The 20,683-nt window shown below is 36.7% G+C and overlaps 1 protein-coding gene and 2 long non-coding RNA genes across 3 annotated transcripts in view; 2 read left to right on the top strand and 1 right to left on the bottom strand.

The window, feature by feature from the left end:
- Nucleotides 1-20,683, bottom strand: part of PDE1A (phosphodiesterase 1A) — a 146,460-nt gene that overhangs the window by 36,221 nt on the left and 89,556 nt on the right. Inside the window, 5 exon segments of the mRNA XM_068196036.1 lie at nucleotides 4,220-4,360; nucleotides 6,218-6,334; nucleotides 7,251-7,317; nucleotides 7,769-7,951; nucleotides 17,365-17,478. Of these exon segments, the coding sequence (XP_068052137.1) occupies nucleotides 4,220-4,360; nucleotides 6,218-6,334; nucleotides 7,251-7,317; nucleotides 7,769-7,951; nucleotides 17,365-17,478 (622 nt within the window).
- LOC137477229 (uncharacterized) lies at nucleotides 480-1,697 on the top strand. The gene is made up of 2 exons (XR_011000885.1): nucleotides 480-613; nucleotides 1,058-1,697. It is a non-coding gene; the product is annotated as an uncharacterized lncRNA (long non-coding RNA).
- LOC137477622 (uncharacterized) lies at nucleotides 13,242-15,421 on the top strand. The gene is made up of 3 exons (XR_011001100.1): nucleotides 13,242-13,309; nucleotides 13,451-13,510; nucleotides 14,726-15,421. It is a non-coding gene; the product is annotated as an uncharacterized lncRNA (long non-coding RNA).

The raw sequence follows: 20,683 nt of genomic DNA on the forward strand, positions 1-20,683 counted from the left end.
CCTTGAGGAGAAAACTTACTCCATCTAAAGATGGGGGCAGAAAAATCATATGATAATTAACCCCCACAGTCATAGGACTGATTAAGTCAAATGCCAGTCAAGCATTTCCACACACATTTCAGATGGTTTTGGTGTACAAGTAAGCTTCTGTACTAAAGGATGAAAGAATGATCTCAACTTCATGCACCCGAATATGCACATATGAATGTGCATATGTGTGCATGAATGGATATGAAATTCATAAGTTGTCAAATGCAGTAAAAGTTGCCTTCTTCTTCTTTCAAAGAAGAAGAGAGGAAAGAGTCGAGATTCATTAGCCATGTGAGAATAATTAAATAGGTCATTCAGTGACACTATAGGGCTTCTGAGGAAAAAGTACTGGCTGTTGGTGAAGCAGTATAGGTTTAGAAAGGTCACAGACAGAGGAATGAGAATGTACTGTAAGCAGTTCTAAAAATGGAAACAATGACCTTCATCATATTGTGTGTCACAAGAAACCAGGCCATGACCAGTCCTGGCTCTCACAATGTTTTCAACATACCAAACAGAAGAGAAACACAGAAAGTGTAATGAAAGCTAAACATAAACTTTTGTTAAAGATGCCTTTTCAAAGGTCAGCTTTTGTAGCAAATAAAGTAGTTGCTAGACAATGCATTCATAAGCAGAAGAACACTCCTCACAGACAATATCTATGGGCTACACAGAGACTTCATACAGTAATAGAGAAGAGCAAGTACTCTACACGCACAAGTATAGTCAAAATTGAGATCAGTAATCAAATCAGAGAACTACTTTAGCTAAAGGATTTCTAAGGAAGTAGAAAAATGCACTTACAGAGACAGTTACTAAGTGTGTTATGAAAGGGAGAGGGAAAAACAAGTATCTGGGAGTCTGCAAGGCTGAGAAGAGCTGAAACATGCTTCCCTCTTGAAAGATACTATGTCTTGTGGGTGTCATAGATAACATAAATTATGTCTTCTATGGAAGTATTATGTATTGCTTATATGTAAATAGATACATTTCAACTATGAGTTCTGTTTGAAATTTTTATTTACAGTGATAGATTAAAAACTGAGTAAGAAATGGAGTCTCACAATGCACTTATTGGCAGTAAAGACATTTTTTCCTTTACTTTGAGCAATACAGGTACGTGGGAAGAGAAAAGGGATGGTGGGAAGATGATCGATGACTCAAAAGTTCTTTACAAGATGTATTCCCTGGGACTTGGATTCTTAAACCTTTATAAAGATGAGAACTTCATAAACGCAAGCTTGAGTTATACATTTCAGTTGCGTCATCTGGGATTTAGTCTCTTGGGAAGGTTAATAGACTGTCTGCCATCTGTGATATTTAACATTCTAACACAATGATCCGAGGTGGCTGGATCTTCTTTCTTAAGACAGACAGCAACTTTTGAAAAATATAATGATTACTTTATTTCTTTAACAGCAGCTCTGAATATGTCTTATTCTTCACCACAATCTCTCTAGGGGCTTGTGGAGAAGCATAAACTCTGATTAGCCAAATTTTTTTGGCAAATGTAGAAATATGACTGTTTTCTAGCTTCCTATAAAAGGTACAAAACATATGACCTCAACAACAGGAATCATGCAAAAGATTTCCTAAACCCCAGCTTTTGGAAACCTTTGCTTCAGTATGTGTTTTAGAAATAAACAAGGAAGATAGCAACTCTGCAAGACTTGGAGTTAGTACCAAGTCCTTAAGAGAAAATGAAAGCAGAAAAACCTCAAATTGCAACCCAATCTGGAAAAAAATAAAAACACAAACAAACAAACAAACACACACGGGAATTTGACCCAGAATTCCATCATATTTACTCTAATCCAGGTATTAGAAATAGAGCAGAGTTTAAAAAAAGGATTACAATGAACATGTCTGAAAACTGTTAGTTTGAGAAGCAAACTCCAAATTGTTATTGACTGGGGTACTGGAGAGTTAACCAGGCAACAGGAAAAAAAAATCCAGCAAGTTAAATAGAACATTTTCATGATACTGATGCTTTCTCAAATTGCAAGTGACATTTGGGAGAGAAATACTTTGCAAGCTGCAGAATCACTAGGCCCTCTTTCAAACACTGATTTCCATAAATGTTCCTTCTGCCTGGCAAGTACATCTGTTTGAAGGCACTCTTGACTAAGTGGTGTCCTAGTTAGATTTCTTTCCAAGAACTTTCCAGTATCATAGCACCATAGAATCATAGAATGGTTAGTGAATTAAACCTGGACTAATTTTGCAGAAATATTTTGTAGCAGTGTTGCAAGATCAATGAGATTTTGCAACGGTAAAGTCTAAACTTTTTTGAAAATAGTTGTCCAAATCATGTGATTTGGACACATAATTAAGGCAGTTAGAAGGTTAAGATGCTAATACTAAGGCAATTAGAATGCTAATACTAAGTTAGCTGCTAATACTAAGGCAGTTAGAAGGTTAAGCTGCTAATACTGTAATATTTGTGCTGGAAAGGCCTGTCTCACACTCATGTGCACACAGTGAAATAGCAGATATTCAAATATGAAACTTTTTTTTTTATTTAGTGTTCAGAGATACACAAAGTGTCTTTCAAAGTGCTTTAAACAATGGCTAAATGTCCCAAAATTACTAGTACAGCTCTGGAAGTTGGAACTATGTCCTGGCATCACAAGGAAAATCTGAATGCTGGTTTTTTGTTTTTTTTTTTGAAGGGCAGAGGGGCACATACAATGGACCAGAGGGATGTTTATAATAAAACAAAAGGATTTTCCTCCTGGTAAGTTCCTGATCCAGGTGTATACCTGCAACAAAGACGTGGCTCATATCACTTAACTCTTGCAGTTAATCTAATATCTTCAAGAATTTTCTTTTACTAAAATATTATTTTGATAGGTGAATATTATATACAACAACTTTGCTTTGGACTCCTCTTGGCAAGAGCTGTCTAGCCTCTGCTTCAGTCTGATATGGAAGTGCTTCCTCAAGAAAACTTCTCAGTCTAAAAAGGAATCTTGTCTGGTGAAGACTCCAGGCTTCACTTAAGTAGTATTAGAGTTAAAATATAGCTTTAAACACTTACAAGCAAAATACTTCCTTCAAACAGTAGAATAAAAACATGCAATGCCTGGGGAGCTTTCCTTGCCCACCCTGAAGACAAGGGAATTTTAAGTGAGAAAAGGCTTAACATAAGTGATTGACTGTCATTTATTATGTGTATATAGGAGCAAAAACATCCAGAGTCAGCTCTAAATTTTTCCTTTACAAAGTCTTCTGGAATTGTTTCACAGCTCTGCAAACGTAAATCAGACACTATTTCTTCCCAGCTGTTTCATTTGTTGGTTGTTTTTTTTTTTTTTTTTGGTTCATTGGGTTTTTTTAAACAACTGTATTCGCAGGGAAGACAAATTATCAAAAAGCCATTGACAGCAATCTCCATTTTATTTCAGTCAGTATTTACTTTTGCCTAGCAAGCTGACAGTGAGAAGAATTCCACTGCTGGTATTAAATTTAAGATAAGTTTTAAGAAATAAAAATGCTTGCACAGATTCATTTCAGTTCTCAAATAAATAATTTAAAATATTGTGATGTTTCAAGGCAAATGCAATAACCTGTCTTCTATAGGCAGATAGAGTATGCAAGAGCAGTGCTAAAGAAGGTTAAAAACTGAAAGAAAGATCAGTTTCAGAGTTTAAGGCCAGGCTGGATGGGGCCTTGAGCAGCCTAGTCTAGAGGAAGGTGTCCTTGCCTATGGCAGGGTGGTTGGAACTGAGTTGTCTTTGAGGTCCCTTCCAACCCAAGCCATTCCATGATGATATAATTCTAAGCCTGCACTAATTCAGTACATCTTTCAACAGCCAGGACCTCTGCAGATACTAAAGCTTCCTTGCCTGATCACACCTCCCATGCTGTGATGTGAAAGCAAAAAATTCTCACCTGCCCACTCCTGCAAATCTATCTCATTAAATATGATATAAAATACCTAAATCCAGGCGATAAAAAGCAAAAAGGATTTAAGGATTATTTTTTCTTCCTCTTTCCCTCTGCATTGAGAGAAGTTCAGCCTGGAAGAACTGTTAAAATGAAATAAAGTTCACAGCCTGAACAGTAGTTCTTGAATCTCTCTGCAAAATTTTCAGTTGAGTTTTTTCTGTTAGAAAAGAAACATGTACACATTTATTCAAAACAGCAGAGTCTGAGAAAAGAAATTGAATTTCACAATACTTCTTACCATGATGCCAGTGTGAATCATTATGTAATGCACAGTTTGAGTAACATCAGCTGCATGGATCAAATTGTGATAGGGATTTTTGTATTTGCTGTAACCAACTTCAAGAGCTTCAGCAAAAGAAATTAGATTTGGAACAGGGATCTACAGACAAGAAAACAGTAAAATAATTGGTTCTTTTCCTGCAACAGCTGCAAAGTCAAGCATGCAATAAATGAATCTCAAATAATATACCATGGGACCTAGTGGGCAAATAATAAAAGAAAATTTAAAATGCAAAGGTCTGGTATCATACATGCACCAGGGAGTCTCACACAATTTCTGTAGATGTTGTACCTCTCTGCATACACTGTGCACAACACACTGCAGAGCTATCAACCAAATGGTTTTCAAGGCATGTCTGTCTGCACCAGGGATGCAGAGATTGCATGTATAACACAGGTATGACAGATAGGAATCTAACAATAGGGTTATCTCCTCTTCTTCACCACTTCTACCATGCTTAAGACAAGGTTTGCTTTAATGTCATAGTACAACTTTCCTTCCTCCAGACAATGTGTGAAGTACAGGTACTATCTGGTCCCACTTATTTTTGCATTGTGCTGGTTTTGGCAGGGATAGAATTAATTTCCTTCATAATAGTTGGTATGGCTCAATGTTTTGGATTTGAGCTGTAAACAGAGCTGATAACTGCAGGATGTTTTAGTTACTGCTGATCAGCAGCTGCACAGAGTCAAGGCCTTTTCTGCTCCCCATCCCACCCACCACTGGGTAGCCTGGGGTGCACGAGAAGGTGGGAAGGGACACAGCTGGGACAGCTGGCCCTGCTGATCCAGGGGATGATGCTCCCCACGGCCTCATGGTCAGCAGCCCCAGGCTGGGGGAGCCTGGCTGGGCACTGCTGCCTGGGGGCTGCCTGGGCAGCCCTCAGCTGCTGCTGCTGAGCAATTGCTTTCATTGGCAGCCTTTCTTCTTGGGTTTGACTTCTCTCTTAAATATTAATTTTCTATATTATTATCACCATCATTATTAAACTGTACATATCTCAACCCACAAGTTTTCTCACTTTTACGCCTCCAATTCTCTTTCCCCCATCCTTCTGGGGAGGGGAGTGAGCAAGTGAGTGTCAGTGTAGTGCTTATTTGCTGCCTAGGGCTAAACCACTTCACCCATTTCATGAAACTGCAACATGAAACCCTGCAACATAAATAATGGGAATGAGAATGGGCTTAAACCCACTCTGCCAGTAGCATTGTGTACTTCATGTCTCTCTTATAATGGTGGTCCTGGCATGGTTCTGACTTCAAGCAAATAAAGCCTGTTGGAAAAAGTTAAAATATTCAAGAAACTTCAGGATGAGACAGCCTCTTCAAAAGGAACACAGAGTTTTTGCAGTGAAGAGATTTTGAAACTATAAGAAAACTTTCATTTGGTACTGTAACAATAAATTTAGCATTTTGAATCATTTTTTTTTAATCTCAGCCTTTCAAAGTTGGCTATAAGGACTCCATATTGTATTGAAAAAGCCCTACGCCTTGGAAAAGCAATTTTTCTCTTTATCCCCCCAGGTTTAGGAGAGGAAGGTTCAGCTGAAGCCCCTGTACAGTCATGATCAACATAGCATGATCCAGACCATGAAAAAAGTATTTAGGACTAACTATGGTTTCCTGCCTTTTTAGAAAATTTGGTCCATAAGGGTGGGACACTGGTTCAGACTTGCTGAGTAAATAGTCTGTATACATAATCTATTTATGTAATACAAATTACATGACAAGGGTCTACACATCTTTCCATTTTTTGGGTTGCAGAAAAATATGCATGTTCTTGGTGAATTTTAATTTGGTAGAACTATTGGCATTTTACACTATTTCATTTGCCATATTCTTTGAAATTCTACACTGCATTGTACAATAAAAACATTTAATTGCTGGTTTTCTTGTAATTTAAAATTTGACACATGTATTTTTGCATACATATTTTTATTTGTGGTTAGTTCCTGACCTTGAAACGGCTCAAAAGGTCGTATCGGGTTAACAGCTCATACATCATAAATTTCAGACTATGCTCTCCACTGGCTTCATTAAGGGCAAATACGTCAAAAGACCATTTATCAACATCCTGTAGACAAGGGAAAAGGAAAACAACAAAAACCAAAAAATCATTACATTTCCATCCATTTGGCTTGTATCCAGAGAGTTTGGTGATTTTATTATCCAAATCTTTCAAATTCCTAATGTAGATAACACATTAATGGCAATATTAATGATGAAAACAATTAAACAATTGTGTCAGTTATGAATAAAATACTTGCAACATGACCAAGGCCACTTTGCATGCTTTGAATCAAAGATCCTAAGCTTCCAAGTTTAACTTCCTCAGTACAAATTGTCTATACAACCTCATGGAGCTAATCTGAAAACCACCCTTCAAATAGGCTATTTTGCAATGTCATTAACACTGATGTCATTAAACATAAAGCAATGTGAGAATAATATAACTGTTTGGCTTTCAGGGGAAAAGTAGAAGTACTTAATTCTCAATAAATACTAGTTTGCAATTCTATTCATAGACACAGGAACTCAGCTTACTATAAAAGATCATCTTTTGGCTGAACTAGAGTAATACTTTAAATATACAGCAAATACTGTACTTGTTCCATAAGCTTCAGTTTCTTTTGTTAGCTCTATCCCAATACTATCTCCTTTTTCTCTCCTAAAAAGGAAACAAATGCTGCTGTCTGAGACGTTGATTACGATACCACTGGGAGCAGATAAAACTGTCTCACATTTCTATAAGAACTTCTATACAAATTTCATTCTATTACTCTCATAGGATCTAAATGAAATCAGAATTAATCAGAATCATATGTTATTTCTGAATTTTTAACTCTTAGTTTCTCTGTACTTTGTGCTCAGTTCTGTAGTACTAACTATGGCTAGGGTACATTCAGTAGAAAAATATTCATTTGACCCTAAAAGTCACTAAAAGTAAGTGCAAATACATTCAATTTTCACAATAATTAAACTTCTTTCACCTTAAATGTGACTATCACTTCTGCTGGATAAGCCAAACCAACCATGCTTGAAGTTTTTCGGTACATCCTAAAAGAACAAATAAAATATTAAGAAATAGAACTTCTTTAAAACATACTGGAACAATTTATCCTTTTTTATTTTTGCTTTCCGAGTTTGTGAAATAACATGAATCTATTTAAGGGTCTGACCCCAAAGATTTATGTAATCTTTTATGAAGTTATGAGACGAACCTCTTTGCAAGTATATTACCCTTTAATATTAGAACAGTCTTTGGTACGATTTAGTGTAGAAGTTACAAAGACATTGAGTTCATCCCCAGAATTTTCCAAGGCTTGGGAAATTTTACAAATTTAGAGGTTTCATCTGGAATTCTGTATAGAAAAATGGAGTGGCTGCAGAAATTGAAGCATAACTTCTGGCTCAAAGATTTGCTTCAGATTCATCTCACCATTTAAAGGATGGCAGACACTGTGGTTAAATGCAGTGCTTGGCTGCAACAAGAAAACAAAGCTCTCACCTTTCTACAAAAATCCCAGCCTGTACAGCATGCACAATGCTTCTGAATTTGGGCTTTTCCTCAGGTCTCCTCTTCACTATTCCCATTTCTCTCGTGAATGTAGAAGCTAACCAGTCCCGCACTTCCAGCGGGACCGAATCCGACTGGATGTCAGAGAGTTCATCTTCAGTGTCCAAAAGTTTCCTACAAAAAAATTAATACAAGGTAACCAACAAGACCTCGGACCTAACAAGAGGAGTACTCACAGGTGAACAGCTAAAAAACTTGATTTAATAGGAGCTGAAGTTGACCGTAGGACCAACTCAGCACATCACTAAATGTCTCCTCTGGCAGATGGACTGAGACCGAGGTTCCTCTGTGCACAGCAGATATCCTCTCTCTCTCCCACTGCTCATGTTCCAGAAGGTAAAAGACAATAAAATGCAAATTTATTCAACTGAAGACAATAAAAGATTTTTCTAGTAAGTTGTCAGAGCAGTGGTGGATTGAAGTGTAATCAATGAGCTGTAAAATCCCAAGAAGACCTCTAAAACAGTAACTGACAGAACTGTCAGCAGGGTTGCTGCTATAAGCAAGAGCACCATTGGTCTATTGATCTGTTCCCCAAAATGGTACAAGTGTTTTGATACTTACATGCATAAATAAATGATGCTACGTAGCAATGATGTGGTGCATGCTTGTCAGTGAATGCCCTGTACACATGCTCATCCTGCTATTGCAGTACAATAAAAGCATTAAAGAGAATGAATTCCTTTATTGAAGAGAATTAATCCCTTCTATGTAGAGATCTGTATTCCTATTGAAGGCAGGATAACAAAGTCATAGCAGTAAAGATATTAGACAAGATTGGATTGCAAGTCAGCTTTCACAGTTGTTAGCAGCTCAAAAAGCTAGAAAAGTTATATATAGCTCTTGCAAAATAGAAGATGTATTAAAAGAAACTTCAACAAAAGTGAATTAGAGGTCATCAGTTTACTTAGAAGAAACATTTAACTAAATACTCTCTCTAAACAGACTCAACACTTCCATTCCACTCTTTAAAAATCTTTTTCCTGCAGTTATTTGCCCTTATCACTCAGTGCTGGGGTTTCCAGGAAACAAATCCCTTATTTATTCTGATATCAATTTTCCCTTCATTCAGCTATGCAAGAAACCCCAGAATTAGAGTGACCCGAATATATGCAAAGCATGCCACCCTTTCAAAATATTTTCTTGAAAGTGATAACAATTGAAATGCAGATATTATTTGATTACATAGGTCTATTTCTGTAGTGCTGCCTTTCTGAAACATGGATGAGTAAGGAAAGCCTGAGTGTGGTATAGTTCAAAAGAATCTCCACATAAATTTGATGTTATCTGAGGGATTATAGTAATAGTAAGCACCTCAGAAGAATCATATAAATTATTGGTGAACAGTGAGCATAGCATATTTGTGCTCAGTTTCAGCAGCCCATATGGCTGACAGTATATTTTGTGAGATTCTTCAACTGGGGTTTAAAAAATATAAATGCATCCCTCATCCTTCCCCAGTTCACTGAAAGAACAGTAGAAAAAATCCTATTTTTCAGAGGCATAGAATTATCACACTAGGAAGGCTCTTTAACATGGAGTACAAGAAGAGCAGAATGAGCAAGAATTATGAAATTTTCTGACAGTGGGACAACAGCCAAAAATCAGAAACTTAATTTGGAAGAGCAGGACTTGTGTAGAGGAAAGGATTTGAGCAAATTATCTTGCAAAACTGAACCAAGGCTGAGACTAGTCAAAGGTCAAAGGCTACAAATTGGCTTTATTGCCTGAACTAAAACGTATGTTATAGTCCACTTAGATCCATACTATTCTAACACTGTCATTAAATATTCCTGGAGAAATCAGTACATTTATATTTCTGAGGAATAGTTGACATTTGATATGTTTTTAGTATAACAAGGAAAAAAACGTATGATCCCTAAAAGATATTTTTGTAACTATTCCAGCTTTTATTCAAATGAGATGCAAATATTCCCACAATTAGAGGGCCATGGGCATTAGGCTACCTCAGAGCTCGCAGCCAGGGTTTTCCACATCACCTGTGCAGCATCAGTTTGCTATGATCAGATGCAGATCTAAATCTGGGATCAAGCCCTAAGCTCTGCAGATATGAGCCACTGGAGTACAAATTAAGACTAGCAAGACACACCGCAGTCTCTCTAATCTTTTTAACTATTCATTTGTAAAGCATGAGGACTATTCAGTCTGTAAATGACAGCAAGCAGGAGTTACTTCATGAAGATGGAACGGAGACAGCAGTATTTGAAATAAGTGTTCATTTATCTGCAATTTTCATGAGGCCACTGCTTTCTGAGGAGAGATAGCTGAACAATTTGCCAGGGAGGAGAGAGTTTCAGTGGCTCTGCTTCTAACTTAAATATCTAGAAAAGAAACTGCAACACAGAATTTGCAAGCATAAAATCTTACAGATCCCTCATCACATAAGTTTAAGAACTTCTCAAAAAGGATTAGTTTCTTTCAGGTGCCTAATTGAAATGACATTTAAGGAGAGGAAACAAAGGCTAGTCATTCATGTCACTCTAACCCATTCTAGCATTCTATGCCTTAAAAAAAAAAGGATGAAGATCAAATAAAATCAAATGACAGGTTCAAAACAAATGCACACATTCAAACCACTGAACTTCCTATGAAATATTGCAGGGTTTTTTGCAATTTTGCAATCTAAGTTGTAATTATGAATTTCAAAATGTAATTTTTAAACCGTAATATAATTTTGTGACATTTCAAAACATATAAAGTGCCACACCGGCTCAAATATGTCACTGGAAAAATTAATTGACATGTGACTACAGCTGTCAAACACAGGGCTACAGCCTTTGGCTTAGCAAGTATTTGGAATGGAGTGACTACAAGGCCCAGAGCCTCATCCCCCAAATCAACCAACCTGAAGATCAGAGATTGTGGGCATTTTAAAGCTAGGTAGTTGTTCCACAATCAGTCTTAAGTAAAACTCTGCTAAGATAAATTTCATTCAACCAGGAGGCATGAACTCAAATATCCCAATTGGATTACATTAATATACTAATAGATGCCAAGGCACACACTTTAATTTTTCTTCCATAAAGCAAAGGAACACCCAAAAATGCTAAAAACCAAAACAATAAAAAGACCTCTACCAAAATGTGCCACAGAAAATACTTTTTTTTTCAACACATAATCAGAATTTCAGGGTTACATACACTTATTTTGCTCATATATCATCAGCCTGTTAAGTAGATGCAATACGAGGAAGAGATATGCGTGGGAAGGAGAGGGGGAGGCTTGGGTTATTTAATTCTATTCATTCCATGAGTAGAACTTTCATTGACAGTTGTGGGAATAAGTAAGACATGGACCTTGGCATTTCAGCTTAGCAATCAATTAATGCTGCATAGTAACTAATAACCTGATCTTCTTGTCGCAGTACTGTGTTTTTTGCCAAGAATATTTTTTTCAAAATTCAAGTAGTGATAATTTCTAGCTCTCTTTTCATTTAATCAGAATTTTAAATATAGTAATGCACTAGGCAGAAATGTATTTCTTTTCCCTTAGGAATGTATCAGATGTACTATGGAGGAGAAGAAAGAAAAGAAAATGAAAAAATTAAAATTAGATAATGGCTATGGGGAAAAAAATTCCATCTTTGTTGATCAGTCATGCTGCCTAACAGAGGTAGTGGAAGATTTCCAGAGAAGAGGCTGAGAAGGTGGTACTAGCTCTTTGCCAATTAGTGAATTAATCAAGCCTTTAAGAGTGAATTAAAATCCTCTCCTAGGTCTAAAACACAGAAGAATTTACAGTCTAAATAGTCAGTTGACATTTTTACCAATTATTTAGTTCTATTATCTCCCTATCTTCCTGAATAAGCATGAGTGAATATATTCCATCAATATTTCCATCCTCTGTAGTCCATTACAACTTCCACTTACATCCACTAAAAGGTTCTCTTGTCTCCCATTTAGGATAAACAAACTGCAAAAATTAATGAGGGGCATTTTTGGTACTTAAAGGTCTTTCCAAAGGAAATCATGGTTTTACCAACATATTGTACTCATAAAATTAGCAAATTCTTAGAAAAATTGTCCACATGTGAAGAATTACCAATTAATTAAAATAAATGGAAAATTATTTGGAATAAATGCAGGAATTACAATAGAAGAGAAGCAATGCAGGAAGGACCACCGTTACTGAAATCTTCACTTGTTGATATGTACTGCCCATTCAGAAATGCAGAGGTACATACCAACGGCCAACAACTATCTTAAGGTTTGGCTCAGGATGCTCATGATTAAAAAATATCATTTTTCAGTGTATAGATGTGAGCCAAGTGTCTTTTTTCTTCATTTCTCTTTCCTTTCCTTTTGCTTTGTTATAGTTATGGGAGTTCTATAGGGCAAGGACTAATTCAGGGCATGACTTAAAAATAAATTAACAGCAAAAACTTTGAAACAGAAAAATTCAGTAACTTTGGAAAAGGGATGCTGGCCATTTATTAAATACCCTAACTGAACTGAGATGCTTGGTCAGAATTTAATAGATTTTCAGTGATTTTAAATGCTTTTTTAATATACAATTTGAATGCTCTTGTAAGCTTTACTCTCAGGAAAAAAAAAAAAACACACAAAAAACGCAAAAGCAAACCACGTTAGCTTAGTACAAAAGATTTCAAAGGCTTATTTTAAGCTGTTATAAGGGTGGAATGTACTGAATTAATCTCAACACAATAAGCTTTTTCTCAATAGCAGCTTTTGCAAAAGCATCAATTGTAGATTCCCTTAGTGGATAAACTGAATTATTTGCTTCAAATGGTACATTTCTTTGTTCAGGCAAGGTACATTTAACCATGGGTTGGCTATGGAGGACAGCAATACACGCTCAGCAAACGTGACTGAATATTCAAGATTAAAATTTAACTTCATGCTTAAATAATTGCCTCTTCAAACATCTTCCCAGCTAGGCCAGCTAAGAGAGGAATCACAGACCATATTTTTCATCTGGTAAATAATTACCGAATAGAGCAGCCCATTCCACCTGTTCTATTCTTGGCATTAGGCAGATTATGTTCTTTAATATTCATAGATTTTTACCAAAAAGGTAATTTTCAGGAGAAATATGTTCTAGATCTTTCAAAATAAATTACATCATTGACTGAATGCCCTACTCTTCTGTGAATGAGACATCCACCTTCATGTATAAATGAGTAAATTAATCTGTCTTTTCAGATTGAGAGATTGAGGATAAATGATTTTAAAAGTTTTTAGAAATATGTACATCTCTTTGATGTAAGAAAATTTAAGTTTCTCAACCTTGCACCATCAAAGACATTTTGCTGGTGTGACCATCTCTGTGGTGTCCCTGAAGAGCTATTGGTGTCTGAACTGGCACAATTCCTTCCATGTACCAGAGCCTTAGAGCCAGTGACACTCTGTGACTGAGTCAGCTCCATCTGGTGTGCTACAGGTGAGAACAGAGTGCCAGCGGTCCTGCAATGTCAAGGAACAGTTTCCTGCTGTGAGATGCTCAGCACCAACTTATGGAGTGCTAGCTCAGAGCCTTACAACACTGACATTAAAATACAGCTCGTGAGAATTCTATATTATAAGAAACATAAAAGGTGGGTCCTTCACTGACTTTGGCTCTCATTTAAAACAGGAAGCTCCCAAACATATATTGACAGCTGGAAGAGTGTGAAAGAAAGCACAGGTTTACCAAGTTAGTATCATCCCAGTTCATTATTTTCTGAGCTATTAATTCCTAGCCTAAGATAGAGCAGGTGCCACGGACCTGAGTTCTGTTGCAGCGCTGAAAAACTTGAAAATACAAGGGAACAGCCTTCTCCAGCTTGCAAGCTGTGTACTGAAAGCTGCCTAAGGACAGGCTACACTGACTATTCTTCACCTCAGAATCTTCAGGAAACAGGAGAGTTTCATCTAGTTGTTGGGCTGTTGCTAAGCTCCATTCCCACTTCCACAACACACAGCTCTGGGAGCACCAGGATCCAGTCGAGCATTTGCTCCTTTCTGCTTCCTTGGACCCCATGTGGCAAAGATACACACGTGCATCTTCCTGTCACAGATATTTCTGTGGTGTGCTTGAAGGGTACCACAGACTTCTGGTGGCACAAAATAACAAAACTCTTTGTCTTGCAATTTAAACTTATTTCCTTTTTCCCCAAAATCTTAGAATGTGTTTGTCCCTGTCTAAGTCCCAAAACCACAGAAATATTTGGAGTGTTGCTGGAGTAGTACACTGGAAATTCAGTTTAGTCCAAGGTGTTTATTACAATAGCAGTCACAAAGCCCAGGTTGAATTACCTCCTTTTTTGCTAACACTATACACATCACAATGTGTACTTTTTTTTTTTTCCTAAATAAGAGCTTTTTATCAAGAACTGTGTCCGCCATTGTAGTGTCATTGAAACATTATTTCCAGAGCTCTCAGGCAAATATATATTGCTGTAATGTCACCCTGAATAATTTTACCTTTTTCTTGATGAACCTGTATTTGTTATTATGCCCTGTTGAATAAAAGATGCTAAAAAATCCTGCCAGCTATATAATACAGAGCTATTCCATGCATTACAGAAATGCAGTCTTTTCTAAGTCAAAAGTTCTCAAGCAGTTAAAACCTTATTACAAGGGCATTATACAGTCTGAAACAAACAAAAACCCTGTATGGAACTGCAACTGCACAGATAAATATCCTCCTGAAATCAAGTATATTTTCTAACGTACTAAAGCATATAAAAATAAAACATAATTGGAATAAACTATCCTGATTTTATGCAGAAAAGCATATAAGTAGTCTTCACAATAAGGATTTATTATTATTTCTATTAATATTATTATTATTTAGATTTGGAATACATTTTTTTCCTTTCATCTTGTAATTCTTATCTAGATTTTGTTTGACTTATTTTCTTTTCAGTTAGCATGAATGAAGAGCTGCATTTACAAAGAACAGAACAGCTGTCATGACTGAATTATCAGGCTGTATTTATTTCCTGTTTGACTCTAAATATCCTTCTTCCATTGCCTTGAGCCAAGTGGCAGGTACTAATGGAGAAAATTCTGCAAGATTTGTCAGATTTATTTATAATATCTATTAAGTTTGAACTTCTTCCACAGAGCAAATCTGCTGAGGGGCTGGAACTGTGAGAGTCTCCTGGTTATTTTCAGCTGATGATGAACCTCAGCTTCAGCTACCAGAGCGTTTGATCTCTTTCAAGAATTTGGTGCAGCACTGAAAGATGCAGCACTTGGAAAAGGAGCTTGTTAAACAAGCTAATTGAGTGACTTGGGGGCACAGATAATGGAGCTCATAGGAAAGCAGCACTTAATGCCGGATGTCTGGGCTTTCCAACTTTCCATCAGCTCAGAACCTTTTATAGAGATATTGACAGTCACTGCCCCAAACCAATTTTTCCTCATTTTGGAAGGTTATACCTAATGCCTATCCCTGTTTCTAAGAAGACTACTCTCAGAACTTCATAAATAAAATCTGTTGTGTTGTTTCTCTGCTTTTGCCCTAACCCAGCTCTGCAGAGTTTTAGAAAGCTCAAGAATGGAAATGAGTATAGGCAAATAGTTACAGGAAATTCTCAGATAAATGGCTATAGTGCAGATAGATTACAGAATAATGGCCATGCTATTTAAAACAATTATATTTGCAGCTTGTCATGGAAAAGAATCTACTATGAAAGTACCAGTGGCAACTATGGTGTTTCCCAGCCTCACAATAAATTTACAATTTGCAATTATCAGCAAATTACAAATTTTACAGATTACCGTTTACAATTGTTTTTAATGGGGAATTGTCAAAATTTAAAATAGACCCATACAAAACATTGTCCAACCAAAATGTGGAAAGTCAGTCTACATTTCTAGGATAAAATTAACAGAAAGACCACTAGGTTAAAAAACTCATCATACTGATTCTGAATTTCATAGGGACTACATTAGTCCAAGGAAGAGAAATTAAAACCAAAATCAAATACTGCAAACCAAACGGAACAATATAGAGGTACAATAGTGAAGTACAAACCACTAAAATTAAAAGAATAAAAGTAGAAAATTAGGTTTCATTATACTCTCACTTTTAACTATTATTTATAGCAGAATTTGATTTATATGTTTACATATATACTTCATAAATACAGATGTAGGTACAGAAAGATATACATAAAATGTATGCTTAATGCACATCTATATAAGGAATGCTACCAAAATTTGGTAGGTCCACAAACTCTCAAGTTTCTTTGGTGAACACAAGTATTCAATAAATAAGAGCAAAGCGAGATACCCGTCTCAAGTATATCCTGACTTAGTATAGTGAAAAGTCAGCATTTTCTGTAAAATACTGGATGCAATAAATGCATGTAATTAAGCATCGTTGTGCAGTGAGCTCCAGAAGAGAAAAACTTTATTGATACACTGAAGTAGAATTTTTGAAAATAGTCACCATTATGAGGACATAGTGGTCTTAGAATTAAGAAAATAAACAGAGGACTATGAAAATCTTGCCAATCACTGTAAAATTACAATCATTATAAAATTACAAGTGTTTGTTTTCTTTTGGGTATTTTAATTACCTTGCTGTCAAGTTCTATGAGGGCAATTAGCTAATTTAAAGATTTGCTTACAGCAAAAGCAAGGCACCTGTTGCTGCCAGAGCCTATGTATTTTCAGTGGTAGCTGTTTTCTCTGTGCATGAAATGTCTGCTATTTGGCTTGATATTCCCACACAGAGCCAGAAAGACTGGATTCCTCATTGTGACACTACTATTCATTTCCACAGAAGCTGCCTCAGTTTAGAAACTAAGCAAATCTAAATTTATTTTCCTGGTCCTGGCACTACTGCTCAGAAAGAACCATGAATACTACACCCATTTAATCCTAGTGTTTGGGAGGTGTTTGGAGGAATAACCAGTGGTTTGTCTCTGAAGCAGGACTTCAAGCACTGTATCAGATTTGCAAGGGGAGGGCACACACCATGGGGGGAGAGTTGGTCCATGAAATAATTCTCAAATGTAGAACTGAGACATACACTGCACGCTCCAGTGCTACCAAGCAAGTTTGGGCAGACATCTTTCCAAGACCATTCTTTTTAGAAAAAACTTAGAAAGGCCAGCATACAGAAAGAAAACCAGTAAGTTAGCTAGCTAATGTCAATACAGTCATATCTTAAAACTCTTTCAAGAAACCAAATACTTAGAACTTCTATTTTACTTGGAATTAACCCACATGATTGCCAGTAACACTGCCAACAATAAAAAGAAACTAAGCATCAAACATTAGAAAATAAATCACAGCTTTTCATTCCTTTGTGTATTTACTGACCAGCTATTCTGACTCATTTCTGAGAGCATTTCTTTCCAGACAACAGTTACATCTGACCTTTGGAATCTTACTTGCTTTAACTTTGTCATAAAAGACCCAAGAGCCACATAAGCTTCTTCTGATGCGCACAGACCTTCAGCTCCTGTCAGTGATAATTGCATGCAAAGACTGAATTTCTAAAACACAGTTTGCCACATTCTTTCCATTTTGTTTTCCCCTCAGACTTACCTGGTTTCATCAATATAAACTGCCTCCAGCACAGATGCTGCATATTCAATATTCTTTTTTAAGTCCACTACATTAATGTCACCCTTTTCCAGCTGCTTTACCAAGCATCTTAATCTGTGGGGAAAAAAAAATAAATCAGTGTGATAATTCTAGCAAATTTAGTGACTTCATTTTTTAATTGAAACATTGGAACTGCAAAACAATGTTGAGCCAAGGACCATCTCTCCATCTCGTCTTGGTTTAAAAAAATCTGGCTTTAGAATGCACTTCACACAGACTGGTTTTATGTTTTTACAGCTTGTTAAATTCATAAGGTGTACTAAAAAATGGCATATACATTCCAGAAAGTCAGAGAGGACATTTTAAACATCATCAAAGCAATTTCCTATTAATTTGTGACATTACTATTATGCCTTAGTCTCTAATTAAAAAAAAAAAAAAATTAACTTTGTGTGTTGTCTTACTATAATTTTTCCATGCTTAGGTGGCTAATTATATTTTTATAACCACAGTGTACTGATTTTGCTTCACTTAAATGTCTTTAATTTTTATTTAGGCCTCCAGTATGTTTTTTCTGTAGAATTTGTATTCTTATTAGTGTGAGATAATATGGAAGCCTGTTGTGTCTGTGCTTATAATAAATTCATCACCATACCAGAGGAAAGGCAGTGCCCATGGCAGTAGAAAAATCCAAATATTCCCAAGTGTGCTTTAAACTTTTAGTTTTGAGGACTATGTCTTACAGTACAAACATGGATACGCCCAAAGGGGATTTTGTAATGCATCAACTCATGTCTCTGCAGCAATACACTTCCACAGATACACTCCTTGAATACTAGATTTTTCCTAAACTCTGTTGGTAAGAACGCTTCTGACACTGCTCAATTTAATCATACAGAGTAGATAAAGCACTGGAGTGAAATTAAAACCTTATCAGTAAAAGTGCAGAGGTGTGACTAAATGGATGCTTAAAGTATAGGCATTTTCCTTCTTTCTGTGCTCTGAGTAGAAATAGTCTACAGTTTTGTATCATGTAAGAGAAAGATTTCTGTAAGGATAAATCACTATTGTTACATAACTTCCATTAAATAATCTTCTTTATGTGCAGGAAAAACTGTGAAATGAGCATTTAGATTAAAAGTGCAGTGAAATTGATTCAGCATTAAGACAACTACTTTCAGAAAATGATCATATTTATGACATGCACCAGCATACACAAAACATGCAAATGTTACATGAAGAGAAGACTGAGGGGACACCTCACTGCAGTTACAACTTCTTCATGAGAGAAAGAGGAGAGGCAGGCACTGATCTCTTCTGTGATAACAGGGACAGGACCCAAGGGAATGGCCTGAAGTTGTGTCAGGGGAGGTTTAGGTTGAATATCAGATAAAGATTCTTAAACCACAGAGTGTCTGGGCACTGGAATGGGCTGCCCAGGGAAACAGTCCCAGCACCAAGCCTGGCAGAGTTCAAGAAGTGTTTGGACAACACTCTCAGGCACATGGCATGACTCTTGGGGATGTCCTGTGCAGGGCCATGAGTTGGACTCAATAACCCTTGTGTGTCCCTTCCAACTCACCTTACTCTGTGATTCTGTGATAATAATATATTTAATACATATATATACTATATATTATTTTCATTGTGTGCATACAATATTTGATTGGATCTAATTAAAATTTATAAATAAAAAAATTACAGTGATATTTGAAAAAAAGTTCATAAATTTGGAAAGTACTGTTCTATCATAAAAGCATTTTCATGTTTTTCTACATATTTCTTTGGCCTAAATACTATTATGTTCAAGTGTGTAAAGATAATTTTAGCAAATGGGTTTTTAAGATCAACCTCCTCAGTTCTCTAAAGCCTTAATTCAATTCAAATTAGCCTGGCACATGCAACAAATAAGTCTCTTAGCAACCATATTTACCTGGTATTTTACACAGTGCATTGCATATCAATGGAATGGAAAATGTAGCGTTACAAAATTTTCTCAGAGAAATGAAGTGGGCAGACGAAATACTCTGGGAGCTCATCTCCTACACAGAAATAACCATGTGCACGGGAGACATTTCCATACGTAACTTCTTCCACTTCAGAGGTACCTGTAGGCTGAGAAGGGTTATTCACAGACATCTCCCAGAACCCAGCACACGCATCTCCTGGGGTGTGTGCTCCTCGCTACTGCACACAAACGCACACAGCCCCTCCTAAGCACCAGTGCCAAAATGCCCAGGTGGGTCTGGCAGCATCAGTGCCACTGCTTGCAAATAGCTGTAGGGTGTTTCTGTCACTTCCACTGCTCCCTCCATATTTTACTGAGAACATCTCCAGTAAAATCACACTTTCCAAAGTGGGAGCATAAATAAAATTGAAAACTTGTTTTCAAATATACAAAAATAAATTTGTAATACTGCACAGCAGGGTCCCAGGCTCTGGTAGAACAATATCAGCTTAAAACAGATTGAAATCCTACTATTTCCAGTGGTTCCTCATTATCTGGGGCAATAGATCAGATGACAGGTATTTGGAATAATTGTTATGCTTGTAGGTGGAAATGAGTCCCTAGGAGAGCCTTTAAGCCACAATGATCTTGCAATATCTCACTGCATAGTCAACAGATGTAACTAGCCCTGTGGGTATAGCTCAAATTCTAGGATGAATGCAGAACACAGTAACAGACCAGATGATTTGGAAACACTGCACAGGCAAATTAAAAGTGATTCAGAAGATATTGCAGATTCACAGAAGGACACAAGTGACTTTATCTCATGCAACACTCTTTGTGAAGATGTCCTCAGGAGTCCTTAGCTGACCCAGTGCAGATCTATCATAGAATCAAGGGATAATTTGGTTGGAAGGTACCTCCACAAGCTCTTGTTCTAGACAGAGCTAACCTCAAAAATAGGTATAACTTCAAAGTTAGATAAAATTACTCACAGGTATTTCTGCTTAAGCCTCGAATGCATGGAGATTTCAAAAACTCTTGGAAAAAACAGTTTAAATGGTCAATCAGCCTCATGGTGCATCATGTTTTCACAACAACTAACTGGAATGTCCTTTGTGGCAACCTGTGTGCCCAAACTTTGCTGTGCCGTTCCAAGAAAAAACTGTCTCTGTCTATGGTACAGCTTCCCACTAGGAAGCTGGACACAGCAATAAAATCCTTCCATTTTGTCACAGATCAGACACTTGTCATGTGACACTAATGAAGTCTACCCCAGATGTTAGAAGAACTGACTTCCAACACAGCAAAATAAGTTGGTTTATAGCAGTATGCGAATGGTCTGAACATACTCAATGTCTTCTGCATTAA

This window comes from Anomalospiza imberbis, chromosome 7 (genome assembly GCF_031753505.1).
Source record: "Anomalospiza imberbis isolate Cuckoo-Finch-1a 21T00152 chromosome 7, ASM3175350v1, whole genome shotgun sequence".
NCBI classification, from domain to species: Eukaryota; Metazoa; Chordata; class Aves; order Passeriformes; family Viduidae; genus Anomalospiza; species Anomalospiza imberbis.